Genomic DNA, 18,263 nt, shown 5'->3' with positions numbered 1-18,263 from the left:
TCCAGCCTTCTCCTTATCTTGCTGTCTTGCCTTGATTCAATATGTCTGTGTCCTTTTTATGCTGGGGCTGAATGGAGTGCTCCAGACAAGGTCTCACAACATTAAGGAATCACCTGCTGCAGTGCTGCTTTTAACCCTGCTGGGTCAAAAGCAATCACACCTAATGTTTCACACCAGGAAGGTTTTTCTCCCTTGGAGCTATGCACCTCTCTTGGGAGCAAAGTGGATGCCAGGACTAAACCATGCTCTTGGGGAAACCTGCAGCACAAGTGTCCCCAGCTGAGTCAGGAGCGCTGTCGGTGGAATGTGCTCCCTTCCCCACTGGGCCTTACCAGGCTTGCCCAAACGAGCTGATCCAGAAGGTGCTCAGTCCAGAAGCGGGAGGCAGTTTCACAGTAAAAGCTCAGCAGTTATCTGTGCTTTGGCTTCCTGCCCGCTGCCACCAGCCTGGCTGTGCGTAGGCATGTTTACATTTCCCCTGGCGAGGTGCAGGCAGGCTGGGGCTATAAAGCAGCGGCACGGGGCTCTCTCACACACACCCCCAGTGCACACATGCAGTGTGCTCAGGATGACACAGCCCACCACTGTGCTGAGCATTTTCGCCATGTTCCTCCACACGACTTTTGGGGAAAGTGGTTGCACCTCAGCAGACGGTGATGGTGAGTCATTTCATCTTCATCTTTCAACTCACGTATGATCTTGAAAAACCTCAGTTAAGAGATCCAGAATGCAACTGTGTGATTAAATACATTCGTGTTTTAACTTCCAATCTCTCTTTAGTGCCAGTGCCTGAGGGGGAGCTGGGGGATGCCTATTTAATTTAATCCCCAGATCTGCTGTCCTTATAACATTCTAATCCACATGAAATAAGGGAGCCCATAACTGTATGCACAGGGCATGCAGTGCCAGACCTGTTAATCCTTGCTGTAGCTAGTGCTTTTGTGGGGACTTACACCTGGAAACAGGGATAACCTCACACTTTTGCAGCCCATGGTCACTCTGAGCTGCTATTGGAGAGGGGTGAGGTTCTGGCTTCTTTTACTCTTGCCAGTCTCCTCCAAATAAAACGTTTTGATGTAAATCAAACTTGGCCCAAACTGTTCCACTTTTAAATCCAAACTTTTACATTTTCTTTAAGCAGTTTCATCAGCTGTATCTGGGATATAGTGCCAGTCTCCCTTGTAGCATGGTTTAATGAAGCAACTCAGCCAGGAGGTTCTCATAGCACATCACTAACAGCATTCATGCCCCACTCAGCAAATAATTATAAATTAACAACACTTTAAATTCAGCCTTGTTGTAGAATTTATGATCTCATTTAGGGAAGTGAAAATTATTTAGCAGCATCAAGATGAAAAACATAAATAAGCAGAATATAAAAACAAAATAAGCAGAAATAAAACCACTGTTTCAGGCTGCTATTCATTTTCTCAACAGGGAGATGAAAAGTTTGATTTAGAGATTCAGTCCCAATCTGCTAAACTCTTATTTGTCTGATACTAAACAAACAGCAATGACAAGAGTTTGTGCACTATGCCTGAAGTACATGGGCTATCACTCAGCTACTGGTAGGTTAGAGCTCCATTGTTTGGGAAGAAAAGAGTTTTCGTTTTGAGGAGGAGAATGACTGTGTTTTTATGCTCTCTCTCAGTTAGAGAACCTCATTTTCCCCTGGGTGTTATGTATTTTAATACATGTATCTGGGCAGTTGTACATACATACATATGTACATAGACAGGACATGCATGATAAGTTCTTTCATTAAAAGAAAACAGGGACTGGCTCAGAACTGCATCTAACCACCCTGGGGTTTTTATTTGCCATTTATTTGTATAACTGGCAGCTGTTTAGAGCCAGCTTTGGAAAGCAGCTATGGTGATGAATGTTCAATGCTAGAGATTTATTGTTGGTTTCACTGAAATCTTCAGGGCTTCCCAAAATCAGATATGATCAGACCTCTGCTTGTTTTGTCCCTAACATGAGTAAATCATTATTTCCTTATACTCGAAGACAGATTCAGAATATCCCCACTGTGCAATTGGCAGCTTTTATGACTTCTTTATGAATATCCTGTGTTTGGCCAACAAACTAAGTAGTCTGGGGTAAAATCACTTGTGATGGATATTTGGCTTTCATTCTTTGCCTCTCTGACTTGCCCTGGCTCCTTACAAAGAGCCAGTAGCCAACTTAAGCCTGAAGTTGCCCTTATGGGCACTTTTATGGGCAGAGGAGGGAAGAGCTAATTGCAGCACTTGCCTCCATCTCCTCCTCTCTTCTGAGCATCAGGCTGCCTCCCAGCTGCTGTCCCCCAGCCAGGAAGAAGTGGTGGGGACCCCCAAAAGGCCTCAGGGAGCTCCAGGCAGAGCTAAGGAGGGGCAGGCAGGGAGGGTGCAGGTGGCACAGGAGCCTCATGGGCAGGGCACCCTCAGTGGTCCTCCTACCCACACTTGTAGGGTTTGTCCAACCCATCTAAACTGCTGTGACTAAAACGGGTTCTGCCTGAATCACATCAGGGCTAGAGGTCACAGTGCTCTGTCCATGGAGACAGCAGTGCTTGGCTGTGCCCCTGATGTCACGCGTTGCTGTCAATCCTGGCAGCTTTAGAGCATGAAGCTGGAGGATGTCCTTAGCCTCTGCTAACACCCTTCACTTCCTAAAGGCTCCTGAGATTCCTGCTATGGTTTGGACCATCCTGCTGGATGCTGTCCAAACCCAAGAGAGAACCATTTCTGTGAAGGACCTGCCAAGACTGTAGCTATGAGAGCAGTTTCTATCCTAGTTTAGAATTGCTCCTTCCCAAGCCCTGCCTTGATTTCAGCAGAGCCAGGTTCATGGCTCTGCCGGGTCTGCACTTCTCAAGACAAACATTACAACAGTCTTGTAAATTTTTAATTCAGTGAAGAGTCCTTAGCAGTATGAGTCATATCAGACTCACCAAACCATTCACGTAGCAAACACATTTGTGCGTGCTTGTTCTGAGGTTTAGGGCAGAAGTGAGGCTGAGACTGTGTGCCTGCTTATGTCGGACAAAAAAATTAGTCAGCCCATGGAAAAACCATAGCAGAAATAGCATTTCAAGTTGCTTACTTAACACTGTTCCTGAGGTTTAATTATCATATATTCTATGGTTATTATGTGTCGTGGGTTTACAGGAAGCAGGTTTTCTGGGAATGGAGTGGCCAGAGGCCAATAGGTGTTCAGATTCTAAATTGACACCAGGCTTGGCCACTGAGGGTGGATGCACCTCTGAGAACACAGGGGTTAGAAGCAGAGCACTCCCTTGGGCTCCCTCTTTGATTTCCAGCCAGCAAAGAGGCAAGGCCTCCCCTGCCCGGCTTCGAGCTGGGTGGGGGAGGGGAAACCTGCGGCCCGGCAGAGGTAGGCCTGACCCCTCAGGATGGAAGGGTGGTGGGGGCACCAGAGGAGGTTGGGCAGGCCCCCCTTCCCAGGAGAGACAGAGGGAGAGAGGCCCCGAGAGGATTTGGGCAGCCCCCCCCAGCCAGAAGACGAGAGAGAGAAAGCCAGTACGGGCCTGTGGCCTTGAGGTGATATCGGCCTGTGGAGAAGGAGGGGGAAGGAGGGAGTGCAGCAGGGAAGGGCCTGGCCGCGTGCAGAAGTTTGTTAACCCCTTTCTGGACGATGAAGACCTCACAGAGCATTTGGACCTTTCCCAGAGGGGAGATGGAGTGGATGATAAAGAAGAAATGAGCAAGAGAATGACAGTTGGAGCAGTGAGTGAGGCTGGGAGAGTAAAGATGAGGCCGGAAAGAGATGATGGAGTAGCTGGTTGCTGGACTCTTTTTGGTACAGCCATGGACAGAACCATGCTTCCTCGCGACACAGAGGCTGCATGCAGGGGGGAGGCGATGGCTCAGAACTGAGAGGGTTCAGTTTAGAGACCCCCCGGCCCCAGGGGGTAGGCAAGTATGGGGGGGACAAGAGGTCCCGAGATGAGAGAAAACTGTGCTTTTTTGGAACTGGTCAAAGCACCCTTAAAAGGATAACCCTTGAAGCAGCTCTGTTCCATGTCCAGTGGTGAGCGCGCTGGGCATGCAAGGAAGAGGTCACCATGGCCCCAAGAAGGACTCCTCTCCTCTTGATGGACTGAAATTGAGTATTTACAGGGTGATGGATGGAGAGTTGAAATTTGGAAGACGTATTGGAAATGTGGTGGGGGGGAGGAGGAAATGTTTTTGTGGAGTTTTCATTTTCCAGGTGTGTGTGTGCGTGTGTGTGTGTGTGGTTTTTTTCTTTTGTAGTTTAGTTAATAAACTTTTTTTTTCTAAGGTAGAGGCCTGCTTTGCTTATTTCCTGGTCACATCTCACAGCAAACACCAGGGAAGTATATTTTCATGGGGCACTGGCATTGTGCCAGTGTCAAACCATGACATTATGCTATTTCCATGAATAAGGAACCATATAATCACAATGTGAATGTTCAGTGTCTAAGTGGTAAAGTCAGATCTCCTTCCAGTGTGGCAGCAAATCTTCACTGTGTTGGTTAAACCTCAAAGGCTTGTTTGAACTACAAGACTACACCTTTTCTTCTTTTCATTTTGCAACCAAACTGATAGAGAATTAATTCAAATTTCTGTAACTTTTCAGCAAATCAGTAGTGAATAATTGAATTTTTTTTTTATAAGCCATTTATTAATAGGATGATTGTCAGATTTTTAAGCTGATGCAAAATCTAGTGTATATAGTTTGCATTTACAGAGATCACCAAGCAGTCATATAGAAAGGCAGATTAGTCATCCTAACCTTTAAGTTTTAACATTGCCTTGAGTATAAACAAGTCTCCTGGCAGTTGCAAGTAAAATCTTGCGAGGCTTAGAACATGACATATCTGTGCATGTCAGTTTTGGGTGTATATATCTGTATAAAATATGGTGTGTTGTTTTCCTTTTTAAACAGATTCATTTCAGCTTACTTGGTATCCCTCAGATTTTGAATACTCATATTTTTATGTACACAATTTTACCCACAAATATGCAACGATATGTGGTACATATTCCTGCACAAGCATTTCTGCCCTTATGGCACAGGGCTGCACTGGACAAGACTCTCACCTCTGTGAAACTACTGCAGAACTTGTTCGAGAGTTGGGCTGATCTCTGTGTCTCTGTCTTGAATGTGATGGTTAAATACAGCAGCTGTATTTCTGCATCTCTCTGTGTCTGTGTCTGTCTGTGTCTGCATTTCTGTCTCTGTCTCTGCCTCTGTGCTGCACAGGTTCTCCCCTCAAAGCAGCAACATTGCTAGAAGACACTGCATTTGTTGTCCTTCAGGGAGATCTGGGCTCCCTGAGCTATGCTGAGAAGACCAGTAGTACTTAGCACAATTGCTTATGGTGACAAATGGCCACTAAATATTAGCTCATGGGGGAGAGATCTCCCTGTTGGTTCTGGATTAGTGCAGCATCAGATGCTCCCATCCCATCACAGATGCTGGTGGCAGCAGTCCCCTTCCTAGCCTCTGCCCGCACTGCTTTCGTGTGTTTCTCTGCATTTCTGACTGACTTCTGGGCTTCTTTTACTCTCAAAGTCTGACTGAAGGTGCAAGAGTTGGCCATCATGTTCTTCAGGAGGGATATTCCATTGGAAATTTCTCAACAAGCATTTCCCCACTCTGTTTGTGAGTCTGAGCCACTGACACCCCACAGCAGATAGCAATAGGACAAGGAGGAACAGTTCTAAAATGTCAGAAGAGGGATTTAGATTAGATGATAGGAAGAAACTCTATACATAGTGAAGCTCTGGAACGAGCTGCCCCAAGAAGTTGTGGATGCCCCATCCCTGGAAGGGTTCAAGGCCAGTTTGGATGGGCCCCTGAGCAAACTGACCTAGTGGGTATCATTCCTGCCCATGCTGGATAAAGCTAAAAGATCTTTAAGATCCCTACCAACCCAAAAATTTCTTTGATTCTGTGATTCTTTCTCTGACTGTATCAGGTGGCCCATATGGCAAGGACCTGTCTGAGTAGTGGAGGACGGAGCAGGGGATCGAGCATAATCCCTTGACTCAGGAAAGAGGTTATGTATTGTGACAGCTACCCTTAACCATTGGTGAAAGGAGTCAGAGGCATTCCTGACTCTAGGATCTATTCAAGGGGTGATAACAATAACCCTTTCCCTATCCACTTGGCTATAGTAGGTGAGATTTCATGAAATGAGGCTAAACTGGCATTTTCTGCCAGACAGGACTTCTCTCAGAAGTGTCATTTTTACATCACTGGCCTCATACATGCCATGTGTAGGATTTTAGAATTATGCTTTTACTCAAATCACGATTGTGTTATTAGTCATTGAAGCAAATTTGCAGGAAGCCATGCATTCTGGCAGAAAGTCTAAGATTTCCCTCCTGAGCTCTAATTCGTGACATTTCAGAAAGCTTTCCAGTACAATCAAAATGTGGCTTAGCCGCCTCATGGCACCAAAATACTCTTGCGTGTGGGTGGACTTGGCTGGCACGAAGGGAGAGCAATCTTGAGAGGTGCAAATGGCTTTTAACTTTGTTTTGGACAAGGTTTCTCTGATTCTTACAAAGCAGGTGGGTTCAGCCTCTTTCTTTCAGGCAACCACATGAAGAAACAACCTCCTATACAATGGAGCTGCAAATCAAATACACTCACAGGTTTACTTCAGTAACATCTTGTGAATATCTCCTTAGGGACTCTCGTGGATGATGAACCAGACAATTTTGACATTGATTGCTTCAGCCAGCTGGAAATTAAGGACTCCTTCAGCAGCCTGACCTGCAATTTCACCGAGCTGTCTCCTTACAACACTAGCTACACCCTGTCTCTGTGGTAAGTGCTGTCAGTCTGTCCCTTGGTAAACAACATGCAGGGAAACAGGGGCAGCAAAGCTAGACAAAATCCTATTTTGCTAACTTTGAGTACTGTATTCAGCAAAGAAGAGGAGTTTACTGAAGCAGAACATAACTCCCTAATGAGAAAAAAGAGAGAGCTGGAAGCGTCTCTAAAGGGGATTATAGGGTCTACAATAGTTCTAATCTTGCCTCTGTTGCTCTGAAATGCCTGTAATATGGATGTAGCCCAGCATGAACTGAGAGTTTTTTACTTTAATTTAAATGGTATTTTAAAAAATGTTTTTGAAGACACAAATCCTTACCACAGAAAATTCTTTAGCAGAAGGTTAATTTTCCACACCCGAGAAAATGCCTTCATCTAGGTTAAGACAAAAACTCAGCTATTGTCTTTGCACACAGAGACATACAAGAAATACACAAGAACAAGCACACAGACCTCCAACAGTTATCAAACACATCAGTCATCTCCACTTCCTATCGAGGCCTTGCAACTCTTTCCACCCTTTTTTTTCACTGTTGCACCAAGCTGAAGATCATATTTTGTTTCTTGAGCATATAGATCCTTTTCCCATTTTCTGCTTTTCCTGAAACTGAAAGCTGTGTGGCAGCCAAAAAAAGAAGTGGATATTTTTTGTAAATCTTTATATACTAGTCACTAATTATTTCCTTCTTTTTTCCTCATAGTTTATTAGAATTTTTCTATTTTCATGGGAGTTGTTATGGGTTTTGATTGAAGTTTTATGGCAGTTCTCAAACATGGGAACCACAGAAATGGGAAAAAAAGTTTTAAAACCACCATGGGATTCCCTCAAGGACAGGCTGACTGTTGACCCTCTGCTTGCTACCACCGAAGTCAGTAAGAAATTATATCTTCAGAAAGCATCCAAACACATTCCCCTATATTTAAAAATAGCAGTGGTAAGGTAATTTTTGAAGATGCAAAATTTTAACACATGCACCTCCAATTAAATAATTGCACTTTTTTCTCAAGAGCTCATGAGGCTCAATGTGATCCATATCACTTTATTATTGTGCTTAAGGACTACAAAGAAAAACATTATCAATCTCTCAGACTTCTTATTTGCATTGCATTATTTCTTATTTCACATGGAGTCTCACTTCAGTGAGATAAGTGAAAGGAGCAAGCAGGATTCATCCCTTATGGTCAGTAGTTAAGTCATATTAACACTGAGAAGAAATTATTGTCATGTCACTTTGGCCAACAGTACCAAGGAAGACAACAATTATGCCTGCTCCAACATGAAGAAACAGGAAGATGTATTCTTCTTACAGTTCATTGATATACTCTCAAACAGAGATGTTTGCATGTACTCTGAGACGAAGAGAAGGGTCTGCAGGAGCCTGGTTGTAACTGACATTGGTGAGACACTTAACATTTTGTTTAAGAAGTTTAAAAACATGGATGTTTTTAAAGTTATAGGGGTTACTGGGGAAAAAATAGCCCAGCACAAACCCTAAGGGTCAATCTGAATGACATAAAGGCAGCATAAAATAGCAGTTTAGCAGGGCATGTAGCCTGGATTGGGGTGTTATCAGAGTATGGCATTTCCCCTGACTCAAAGCCATTCATTATTAACCTCCATTCAAAATGTGTAGCTGAATTCAGGCGGATTGTGACACTGCCCAGACCTGGACATAGACTGAATCCCAATCCAGGGCTGAAGCAGCAGTTCCTGAGTGAGCATGAACACCCAAGCAGGGACATTTTGTTAATCTCTGACCAGGGATTATGCAGTTTAGGGGCTGGCCTGCCCATGGATAGCATGAGCCCAGTAGCACAGGGAGCACAAGGCTGCAAGATCTCACTTCACATCGTGGTGTATCCTGTAGCCTGAGCAAGGTGCATCTTGCACTGGTAACTATGAACTGGCTAAGACACACCAGGGACCTGCCTGAGCCAAGACATAGAAACTCAAGGGGAGGAGGGGATACACAGGATTTACTGTTCTTGGTAACCAGTGTCATTCAGGGGTGGCAGAGAAGCCTGTGTAGGACAGATTCTTCTCTGTTCTTCTCTGGTGCCACATTGCTTTGTCTCTGGTTGGCAGTAGGCACTGCAGCATCCCTCTCTTGTGAGACATTTCTGCCACAGTCCAATAGTTTTGTAATAATACATTACCTCAGTTTATGGGCCAGCCCGGACCATCTCTGGCAGTGCCTACTCTAAAAACTGTGGAAGATCTAAGTATCTGGGCGTTGTAGAAGGAGCAAGAACAATTTGCAGCTATATGTGTTTTCCTGAGAGGAGAGAGGTGTGGGCTCTGTGCTGCTGTGAGAGCTGATGTACTTACCCAGGTGAATTCAGGAAGCCTCAGTGACACAGCCACAAGTCCCTGCAGGTCTCAAGCCCATCCAGCTGAGGCTCAGCTTGGAGAGAGCCTGAGAGCTGCATTTTGGACTTGATGTACTTGCACAGATGGTCTTTGGCATAGACCAGGTCAGATGTGAAGGCTCCAGACCCTTCATAGCCAGGGTCTGGAGCCACAGCCCACTCTGGTCTATCTAACAGTGTCAGACTTTGTAGCTCCCTCTGTCCCACTGCCAGACAGAGAGCCACAGTGGTCCCTGAGCACAGGTTACTCCCGAGCACCTCCTCCCAGCTGGGTTTTGCCAGGGGCCTTAATCTCAGAGCACTGGCTAGAGGGACTGAATTTCAGGGCTCCAAGCTGCCAGAGGGGTGGGCATGCTCAGGAATTGTTTTCCAAGATTAAATGTCACATCCCTCAGAAGCTGCTCCCCTGCTGGTCAGTCTCCCTCTCTAGCAGGTCAAAACCAAGCCCCTCTCAGAATCAGGGCACAAGGGTGAGCTGGGGATCAGCATGACAATTGCCTAATTCAGGACAGCTCTTCCTCAAGATGGGTCACCCTGCAGGGCTGCAACATGAAGTGGACTTTTTTTTTACATTTCAAACCCCGTTTATTTTCTAGTAACATTATTCTGCTCCTGTGTTATCCTGATTTGTTGTCATTTGCAGTTAAGCCTGAAGTACCATTTGCTATAAACATCACCTATGAAAGGGAGGCAAATGAATATCTCATTCGTTACTGCACACCACACTCAAGGAAGAAATACTTAAAGGACAAATTAGTGCACCAAGTAGCCTATCGGCAGAAAGAACATACTTGGAAGGTAAGTAGTGATGCATTGGTGTGTTCACACTAATTTCCAAAATTAAACATTATCAAAATTACCTGTAGCATGTAAAAATGTAAAAATCTTCATTTCTGCAGATCTCCACCTGAAAATTTGGAAAGGTGCAATATTTGGCATTTGGAAATGCCATCAGCCAAAAGAGGCTTCATTAATTTGGGCTTTTCAGTGGGAATAGAAGACACAATGTTGAACCATTCTAAGTTTGCTCTTTGCTGTGGTGGTTTTGCTGTTATTTTCTGTGCTCATCAGTCAGTAAAAGTTGTTGCCTCTACTTGTTTTGCAAGTTCCTTCTCATCTCCTTTTCCACTGAATCCTTCCAGGCTCCCAAGGCAGCCCTGCAGCTCTCCCGCCCTCAGGCTGTCTGAGGCTGTGAAATGGGTCTGACTGGGGCTGCCCAGCTGCAGGGATCTCTGTGTCCCCTGTCACCAGGGTGGCCATGCAAAAGCTGCTCACAGTGTTTGAGAGCATGGACTACACCTGGGTTTTACAGAGAGAACACAGTGCTCTCCACCAAAAGCAGATTTGTTACCTGGAGTGCAACAAGGCAGTAATTGCACAGTGGAGAGAGACACTGACTGTTCCAGTGGCACAAGCCTGGTGCTCAGTGGTATTCCACAAATCAAGCACACCAACTACCAAAACATTTTACTATTAATACATTTTAGCAAACAAACCAATTAGTGTTCCTTGGTCTCAAGTTACATAGTTTTCTTATTAATTAGTGTTCCGTCTTCTATAGGTTAATGATTCTCTCCCATCTCATGCTAATTAGCCCCCAGGCTCAGTCTTTGGCTTCCCTTGAGCTGGTGGCTCCCTTGTCCAGGTGGGCCATGAGTCAGCAGTGATGATCTGCTCCTGCCAGAATTATCTTCTAGCCAGTTCAGAGCTGATTCAGCCCAGTCACTGAGTTGTCTCTATTAGTTGCTTCCTTATCTGGGGGTTCTGCCAAATGTCCTCTATTATGGCCCAAAAATTCTGCCCTCTTTGTGTCCACTACCATCACTGCATCCTTCTTCCCAAGCTTTGTTAACCTCCCCCAGGTCTCACACCATCGAAGCATGTCAAGACCCAAACCTTAACAAGGAAATTCTACCCACTAGTAATGTGTTTTTCTAACATTTGGACATCATTTAGAGCTTGCTTATTAACTGCTCTATGTTTCACAGATTAAATCTCCCTCCTTGTTGATTAGGCTTGAAAATATATAAAGATCAAACATCAAAGAACTTGAGGGAAAAAGCAAATGGATTCAGGCAGCAAAATACATTGAAATGGAGAGCACCAGAGCTGCACTGCAGGATTTCTGCTTCTTCCCTGTAACTGTCCTCTCAGACATTGTATTTTTATGCTGCAAAAATGTATTTTTTCCCCATCTCTCCTCTGAGCCTTTTCATGGAAGCATATATTTCCTACAGCAGTGTCAGCTGCCACAAAGCACAGTTAATACTCGCAGCTGTTTTCTTAAAAGCTTTTATCCAGCATTTGTCTCTCTTCTCAATACTATCTGGACTATGCTCCTGTTTAACTAGGCTGATGCCCTGATAAGCACCTTTGTAATAGCTAGGCAGATGGAGTAAACAGCACAGCATTTCAGGGATGCACCTGATCTCACATATTTTGCCGAACTCGAGGATAATTCTTCACTGTCTGCTGGAAAAATAATTATATTTTTGTGTGTGTGTGTGTTTAGACAATAGAGTCACCATACCTTCAGATAAAATTGCTGGGGAAAAACCTTGAAAATGAAGCATCGTATGAGGTGAAAGTACGTTCTCAGCCCAATGGAGATTATTTTAAGGGCACATGGAGTGAATGGAGCACTTCCAAGAGCTTCAAAACAGCAAGAGAGCAGCACTCCACAGAAAGCTGTAAGAGCTGAAAACAGTTTGGTCCTCCTGAAGGAAAGCAGAGCTGGGGGTCTGGGCTCCCTGGCCAGCCTCAGCAGCAGCAGGGATGGGAGAATGGGGAGGGAAGAACCCACTGCCACAGCAGGGTCAGCCCTCACAGACACAGGCACTCCAGGGAGGTGACTCACAGAGCAGCTGGATTGCTCTGGTCTGGGGCTGGCTCTCCATGAAGATTTAAAAGTCACTCAAGGGCAATAAGGTCAGAGGAAGTGCTGCCATGAGAGCAGGAGGGTGTGTGGGTGCAGAGGGAGTGAAGGCTGACTCACTGCTTGCTGCTGCCTGGCTTGCAGGGGAATGAAGAGCTTGCACCAGGCATTTTGGGTAAGGCACAGAGCTGTGAAACATGACCCATTTCAGAACCCTTGGTTTGGGTGTGAACATGGAACTTGAATCACAAATGCAACACAGGATAAAATCTCATCACTGCACATGAATAATCTTTGTGGTCCTTGGGTCCCCCCAGTCCCCAGGGGCACCTCGGCATTACAAGTGTTAGAAGTCATCTCTGTGCTGCTGTGAGGACACAGTGAATGCTGATTTCAGTGCACAGAAGGTGACTGCACGCTTCAAGCTGCTTTAATCCAGGCTGTGAACCCAGCTCGAAACTCAGCCAAGTGCTGAGGCTGTGAATGGCAGTCTACCATTCACCTCCTTCACTGAGGCAGGAAAAATGAGCCCAGCCCAGTGATAGGCAGTGCTATGCTTGGTGTTAATTCCTAATTTATCATCTGAAAAGACATCACTGTTAGGGTGGCTTAACAGTGAGGCATTTACATGCACTGGCTGATGTTCTTTGTTTTCCTTTAGACAGCAGTGTGGTCATGGTTATACTCTCCATCCTGGGATTCATGCTGTCCGTTGTTATGATTGCACTGATCGTAGTTTTTTGGGAAAACAGGTAATCTCTTTGTGTCAGAAAAGGGTTTGGAACCAGTCCTGTTCTGACAGTCTTATTGCTTTACCCTGTTATACTTGTGAACTATTCTCTCTCCATTTCTGGAGCTCTGTATCAAGCTGATGGCAAGCAAAGAGTAGAAATGAGCAATACAAGAGACAGTGTTGGCAGGCAGAAGATGACCTGCCACTTGGACCAAATTTCAGTCCTGAGCTCAAAACCCTGGGAACTTCAGCAAGCCAAAGTCACCACAGAACACTTACAGACTCAGTGTCCCACTGGAGGCAAATCTGACTCACAAACTTCAAGCAAAATCCAGAAAAGAGAGGAACCTGCGGGTTTTAGTAAACTCCCAAGTGTGGAAACAGCATGCCAGAGTGATGACCTCTTTCCCTTTCATAGGCTGAGTCAGGGGGCTGTTTGCTCTGTGGTGCTTTCAGAAGCAGCAGGGCAGAGCCCTCTGCCTTGATGGTGCCAGACACCAGCCTGGCCAAATCCTCTTCCAGCCAGCCACGAGGCAACACCAGCCCGAACTGGGACTAAGGATACAGTAATTATCCAAGCAGTCCTTGGGCTGCAGCAGGGTTTTTTCACATATCTGCTACACAGCAGTAGATGGATGACTGCAGATATGTTTTTAATGACATGGCTCACTAAAGCTGACAAGCTTAAGAAAATGAACAGATATGTAGATAATGTTATGAAACTAGAATCTGGAGGGGTAAAATCCAAGTTTATCCATAGAAGATGAACTCCTTGCAAGATAGAAGGCCCAGGACTCTTCAACAACATTCAGAGCAGTCTGTCCATGACATCCACCTCAAGAGAGGTAACTCTGTGTTGAGCTCCTTTTTGGGAGAACCTTGGGCTGTGCCAGCTCCAGGGTAACCTATGGGGATTACCTGGACAATGCTAGTTGGCCCAGCCATACCGAGCCACAAACAATTTTAATAATTAAACATTTTAGACACTAGAGTTATCTGCCCTAGTGCTACTTTATTAACAAGTATAGAGGGAGCTTGAGATTTCTTGTTCTAGCATTTTACTGCTGCTGGGAACCTGCAATTATCTAACTTTGCTACAAGTCTTGCTTATATAAAACTGCAGCAAAAAACAGGTGAGACTTTTTGATCCCAGATATTTCCATTTTAGAAAGAAGAGGGTTTTATACATGTGCATATATACAGCCACACAGACACGTAAATAAAATTAAATATATATTCATGTACGTGTATAATTTTAACACTGCAATGATTGAATATCAGTTGGACAACACTCTCTAGATGCATCACAGCTGACAGCATCAAGCAGCACAACATGAGAACTTTGCTGATCAAGGCAGTAGAAATGAGACCAGTGGAATAAGACTACAGGACAGATGTCTGAAGCTCAGATTGCTGGGAATGGGACAATATGCCATTCTTTGAATTAACTGAACAGAAGCGAGTATCAGCAAATTTCCACTTTAACCACAGCATCTTCTTGCACTTAGAGAAAACAGTTTCACCACAGAGAATCCTGTTCACACAGCTAGATGAAAAGAAGCAATAAACTCTTTGCCAGCATAATTTGCTGCATTTCCAGTACTTAGTGAAGTGTTTTCTTTTAACTGTGACAATTTGTGTACTCCAAAGAACAATGACTTTTTGGTGACCTTTACAATTCCTCTTCTCTTGTCTGGTTTATTCTGAGGACTCTCTGTCTTTATTCTGGATAATGCCAGCCAGCCCTAAGGCTTTGTGAGAACTAGTACAAATGATGCAACATCAACCTCTGATACCTCGACGTAGCCCTCTCATGCTGCTTTTTGTCTACTGTTGCTGTTTCAGGATCAAGCCTGCTGTATGGCCAAACCTTCCTGACCATAAAAAAACGCTGGAGCAACTATGCAAGAAGCCCAAAAATGTATGTATGTTCTTCCACTGTTCTTTCCACCTGAGCATAGACTCTTGAGGACAAAGCTAACACTCATGAGAAACAGTATGTGCATGTGCTGCATGAACTAGGACATCTTTCAGAAATTACTTCTACATTTCACTGGACAGAGCCCACATTTGCTCATGCAGATGTCAGCCAAGGGTATGGAAATAACACACAAGGTGCCTGAGGTTAGACTTGTGCAAAGTATCTACAGAGCTCTTGGGAAGTTGATGAATGAAGAAAGGCTGAGTGAATTAAGTTTCTTTATAGAAGAAAAGGAAGCTTGGGGCGGGGAATACTATTTACAACCTTCCAATACCTAAGGTATATGTAGAGAGATGGGAAAGCCTGTCTCCACAGGCTGTATGGAGACAGGAAACACATGCCTCTGGTAACAGAGGCAACAAGCATGTGTTGCTTCAGGGTAAACTTCTTCCAGATACAAGGAAAAAATCTTCCTTGTGAAAAGAATTAAACACTGTGTAGCCTGCCCAAGGACAAGGTAGGTTCACCTTTCGGAATATGTTAAGGACATGGCTTGATAGGGCTCTGAACAGCCTAATCCAGGTCCTGTTTCTGGGAGCAAGTTGGACTTCACAGCTCCTTTCCAACCGAGATGCTTTGGTGATTCTACAAAACTGTGATCATGGGGCTGGATGGGGACCTCTTGCAAACATCCCTGGTGGTGTCCATGTACCCTGACATGGTCAGCAGCATTGTTCGTACATCATGCAGTATATGAACTGCTTTGCCAGTTAAAAGCCAGATGGACAAATAAGACATTAGTGCTGTTCACTCCAGGTACATTATTAGCGTGTTCTTAATTTCATAGGAGGCCTAACACAGCTCTCCCAGCCCCTGTGCTCCCCAGCTGAGGGATTCCTAACGTTTTTCAGGAAGTCATGGCAAATTTTTACTTCCCTTGCTGCTAAATTAGGAAGGCAAAACTGAAAGAAACTGCCTGGGTGGGCACACTCCTTCCTGTGAAATGGCAGGCAGGCAAAAAATGTGTGTCTCACAAAAGTCTCTGAAACACTGAGAGAGCATAAAACACTCTCTGGGGGTACTGCTCAGAGGAGGACACTAGATGAATGAATAGGGAAAGGGATTTTCAGCCATGTGATAGTTTATTCTGTGCTAACCTATTGTTCAGCCTGCTCAGGGTTACATCTGGAGTTAAAGAAATAATAAATACCCTTCTAAAATAAATTATCAAAGTATCTTTTATCTTAAGCTACCACCCACTGTTGACTAACTGTGCTGTTCCCTTTGCCACACAGAATTTTGATATAAGCTTTAACCCAGAGAGTTTTGGTTATGTTCATATCCATAAAGTGGATGGCCTTTGGGCAAAAGCTGAACTGGAAAATTTTCTGCAGCCATCAACTGCTCCAGAGACAAGCCTTCCAGAAAAATTCAGGAGTGGATCAGACCTGAAGATGATCCCTGCGACGGCAGACAAAACCAGCCTAAACCTGCCGGTGTCTTACGAAGGAGTCTGGTCAGCTGAAGCCCTGCACAGGCTCCTGGGCCCCAGCCAGTTTGCAGTCACCGAGGGCAGCTGCAGCTCCAGCACCTATGAGGTTTGCCATGGCAACAGGGTGCCCATGCACCACGATGGTTTCACCCTTTCCTCCACTCGTCCCCTGGATCCTTCGGGGCAGCCCCATCCAGAGCCCCTGAACAACAACACCCGGTCCCAGATGCTGCCTCACAGTGACGTGAGATCACCAAACAATGAGGAAGCCTACGTCACCATGTCCAACTTCTACAAAATCCAGTAAATCTCACAAGAATTACAGCATGCAGTTTTTTCTCTAGCACATGCAGGATACTGAAGCTTTCTGGCTCTGTTTTTCCATATCCTGAGTGTTCCCACCTCCCTCACGTGCTCTGCTCACAGTGCAGTGCTGTACCTGCAGGGAAGGGGGTTCTCCTACACTGCAGTGAGAAGCAGCCTATCTCAGCATTCAGTATGCTGCTAGCAGTCTTCACTGCAGCAGAAATTAAATTTAATTCAACCTGTTCTGATCTTCAAATCTGATTAATCCAGAGCAAGTGACAATGCAGTCCCAGCCAAGGATCACAGCATGTCTCGTAGAAATTAATGAACTCTTTTGTTACCCTCTTGGTTACAAAGTTAAGCTCTTATTAATGCCTTAGCAAGAAATATGGCAATACATTCCTTTTAAATAGAACCCAGCCTCTTTTAAACACTGGTGGGCCAAGACTAACTCCCCACCCCCAGTCAGTCAAAAGACAGTAAAAGACAAAAAAGACAGCAAATTAGAGTTGCTATCAAACATTAGATGCCTGGCGATTCAGGCAGCTTGAGCACCACAATGAGAGTTAGCTGAGTGTCCAGCAAAAATGTTACATGGGCCCACCTGAGGGAGATGTTTCCTGAGATGGATTTAGTTTTTGGTTTGGTTATTTTTGTTTTGGGAGTTTCTTTTGGTGGTTTGTTGGGGTTTTTTTGAGACTCAAATTAAAACAAAGCAAACCCTAAACGCCACTATTTTTTGCTATTGGCAAAGATCTGCCCTTCAGGCAGTTACAGGATGCACAGGTACTTCTGCTAATACTTTTGAGGTCTTCAACATTTCATGCACCAACTATGAGAAGCTAAATCCTTTCTCTTCCTAGAGGCTGAATTAGGTCTGTAAATTGCATGATGCTCTCCTTTTCTGCAGCTCTTATGCAATTATTAGTGTAGCATAAGTGCTTTCCATTCCGGAGACTGGGCTGACCGTGTTTGTCTACTAGCGTTATTCCCAATGGCTGTGACTGCACACAAGTACTATGAATTTGGACAGGCAATGTTCTCATGCAACATCTGACATAGGAAGATGGATGGAATGTCGTGGATCCTTGCCAGTGATCACAAGACCTAATTTAGTTTTTTTTTTAATATCTTATAGTTTGCCAGGAGATGTTTTTTGTTTTTTGGTATTCTTTTATTCTTTTTTTTCTTTTAGTTTTTAATTTTTTTCACTGTGACTTTTTTTCTTTATAGTATTACATTTATGGGTTTTTTTTTACATTATGGCTGAGCCACTTCACAGTCCTCTTTGGATGCTGCACATTCTGGAGCACACACTTGGAGACAAAGCTGCTACAGCCACATGGTTGCATGACAGCAAAGCGTGTGGCCATGGGACATCCAAGCTGCTTTTTGCACTCTGGACTTGGAGTTCACCTCACTGTGCAGTCTCAGTTCCCCTAGCTCTTTGAAATTCTCCTTTATCTAGTTTTATTCACATTCCCAGAGTCTAAAGGATGAAAAGAGTCCTCTCTTATCCTCAGAGGATGAGATGCTCATTTGTTCTGACTCTTAATGGTCGCAGAAATGTCGCAAAACCTCAGCTGCTTCCATCTGCCTCTGCCAAGACAGCTTTGTGCCAGGAGAGCAGCAGAATTAATCTGATCACTGAAAATCTCTTGTGGCCTTGTTTCAAGAATATATGGCAGAGAGTGGGGCTTGCATTAAACTCAGTTGCTTGAATTAGAATTGAATGCTGCAGGAGACAGTACAA

The 18,263-nt window shown here is 44.7% G+C and overlaps 1 protein-coding gene across 1 annotated transcript; it reads left to right on the top strand.

The window, feature by feature from the left end:
* Positions 1–565: 565 nt before the first annotated feature.
* IL7R (interleukin 7 receptor) lies at positions 566–16,511 on the top strand. Its single transcript, XM_030969178.1, has 8 exons — positions 566–659; positions 6,669–6,807; positions 8,057–8,211; positions 9,827–9,981; positions 11,696–11,873; positions 12,720–12,810; positions 14,637–14,712; positions 16,008–16,511. The coding sequence occupies exons 1-8, from the start codon at positions 569–571 to the stop codon at positions 16,509–16,511; spliced, it is 1,389 nt and encodes a 462-aa protein (XP_030825038.1). The 5' UTR covers positions 566–568.
* Positions 16,512–18,263: the final 1,752 nt, after the last annotated feature.

This window comes from Camarhynchus parvulus, chromosome Z, assembly GCF_901933205.1.
Source record: "Camarhynchus parvulus chromosome Z, STF_HiC, whole genome shotgun sequence".
Taxonomy (NCBI): Eukaryota; Metazoa; Chordata; class Aves; order Passeriformes; family Thraupidae; genus Camarhynchus; species Camarhynchus parvulus.
This window is presented reverse-complemented; position numbering and strand designations above follow the sequence as displayed.

What these genes read in the sequence shown, in the direction of transcription:
- IL7R (XM_030969178.1), top strand. Translation starts at nt 569, where the DNA reads ATGACACAGCCCACCACTGTGCTGAGCATTTTCGCCATGTTCCTCCAC. An exon ending in CCTGGTTGTAACTGACATTG is followed by an intron (nt 8,212 to 9,826) that starts GTGAGACACTTA and finishes TGTCATTTGCAG; the next exon opens with TTAAGCCTGAAGTACCATTT. An exon ending in AGAAAGAACATACTTGGAAG is followed by an intron (nt 9,982 to 11,695) that starts GTAAGTAGTGAT and finishes GTGTGTGTTTAG; the next exon opens with ACAATAGAGTCACCATACCT.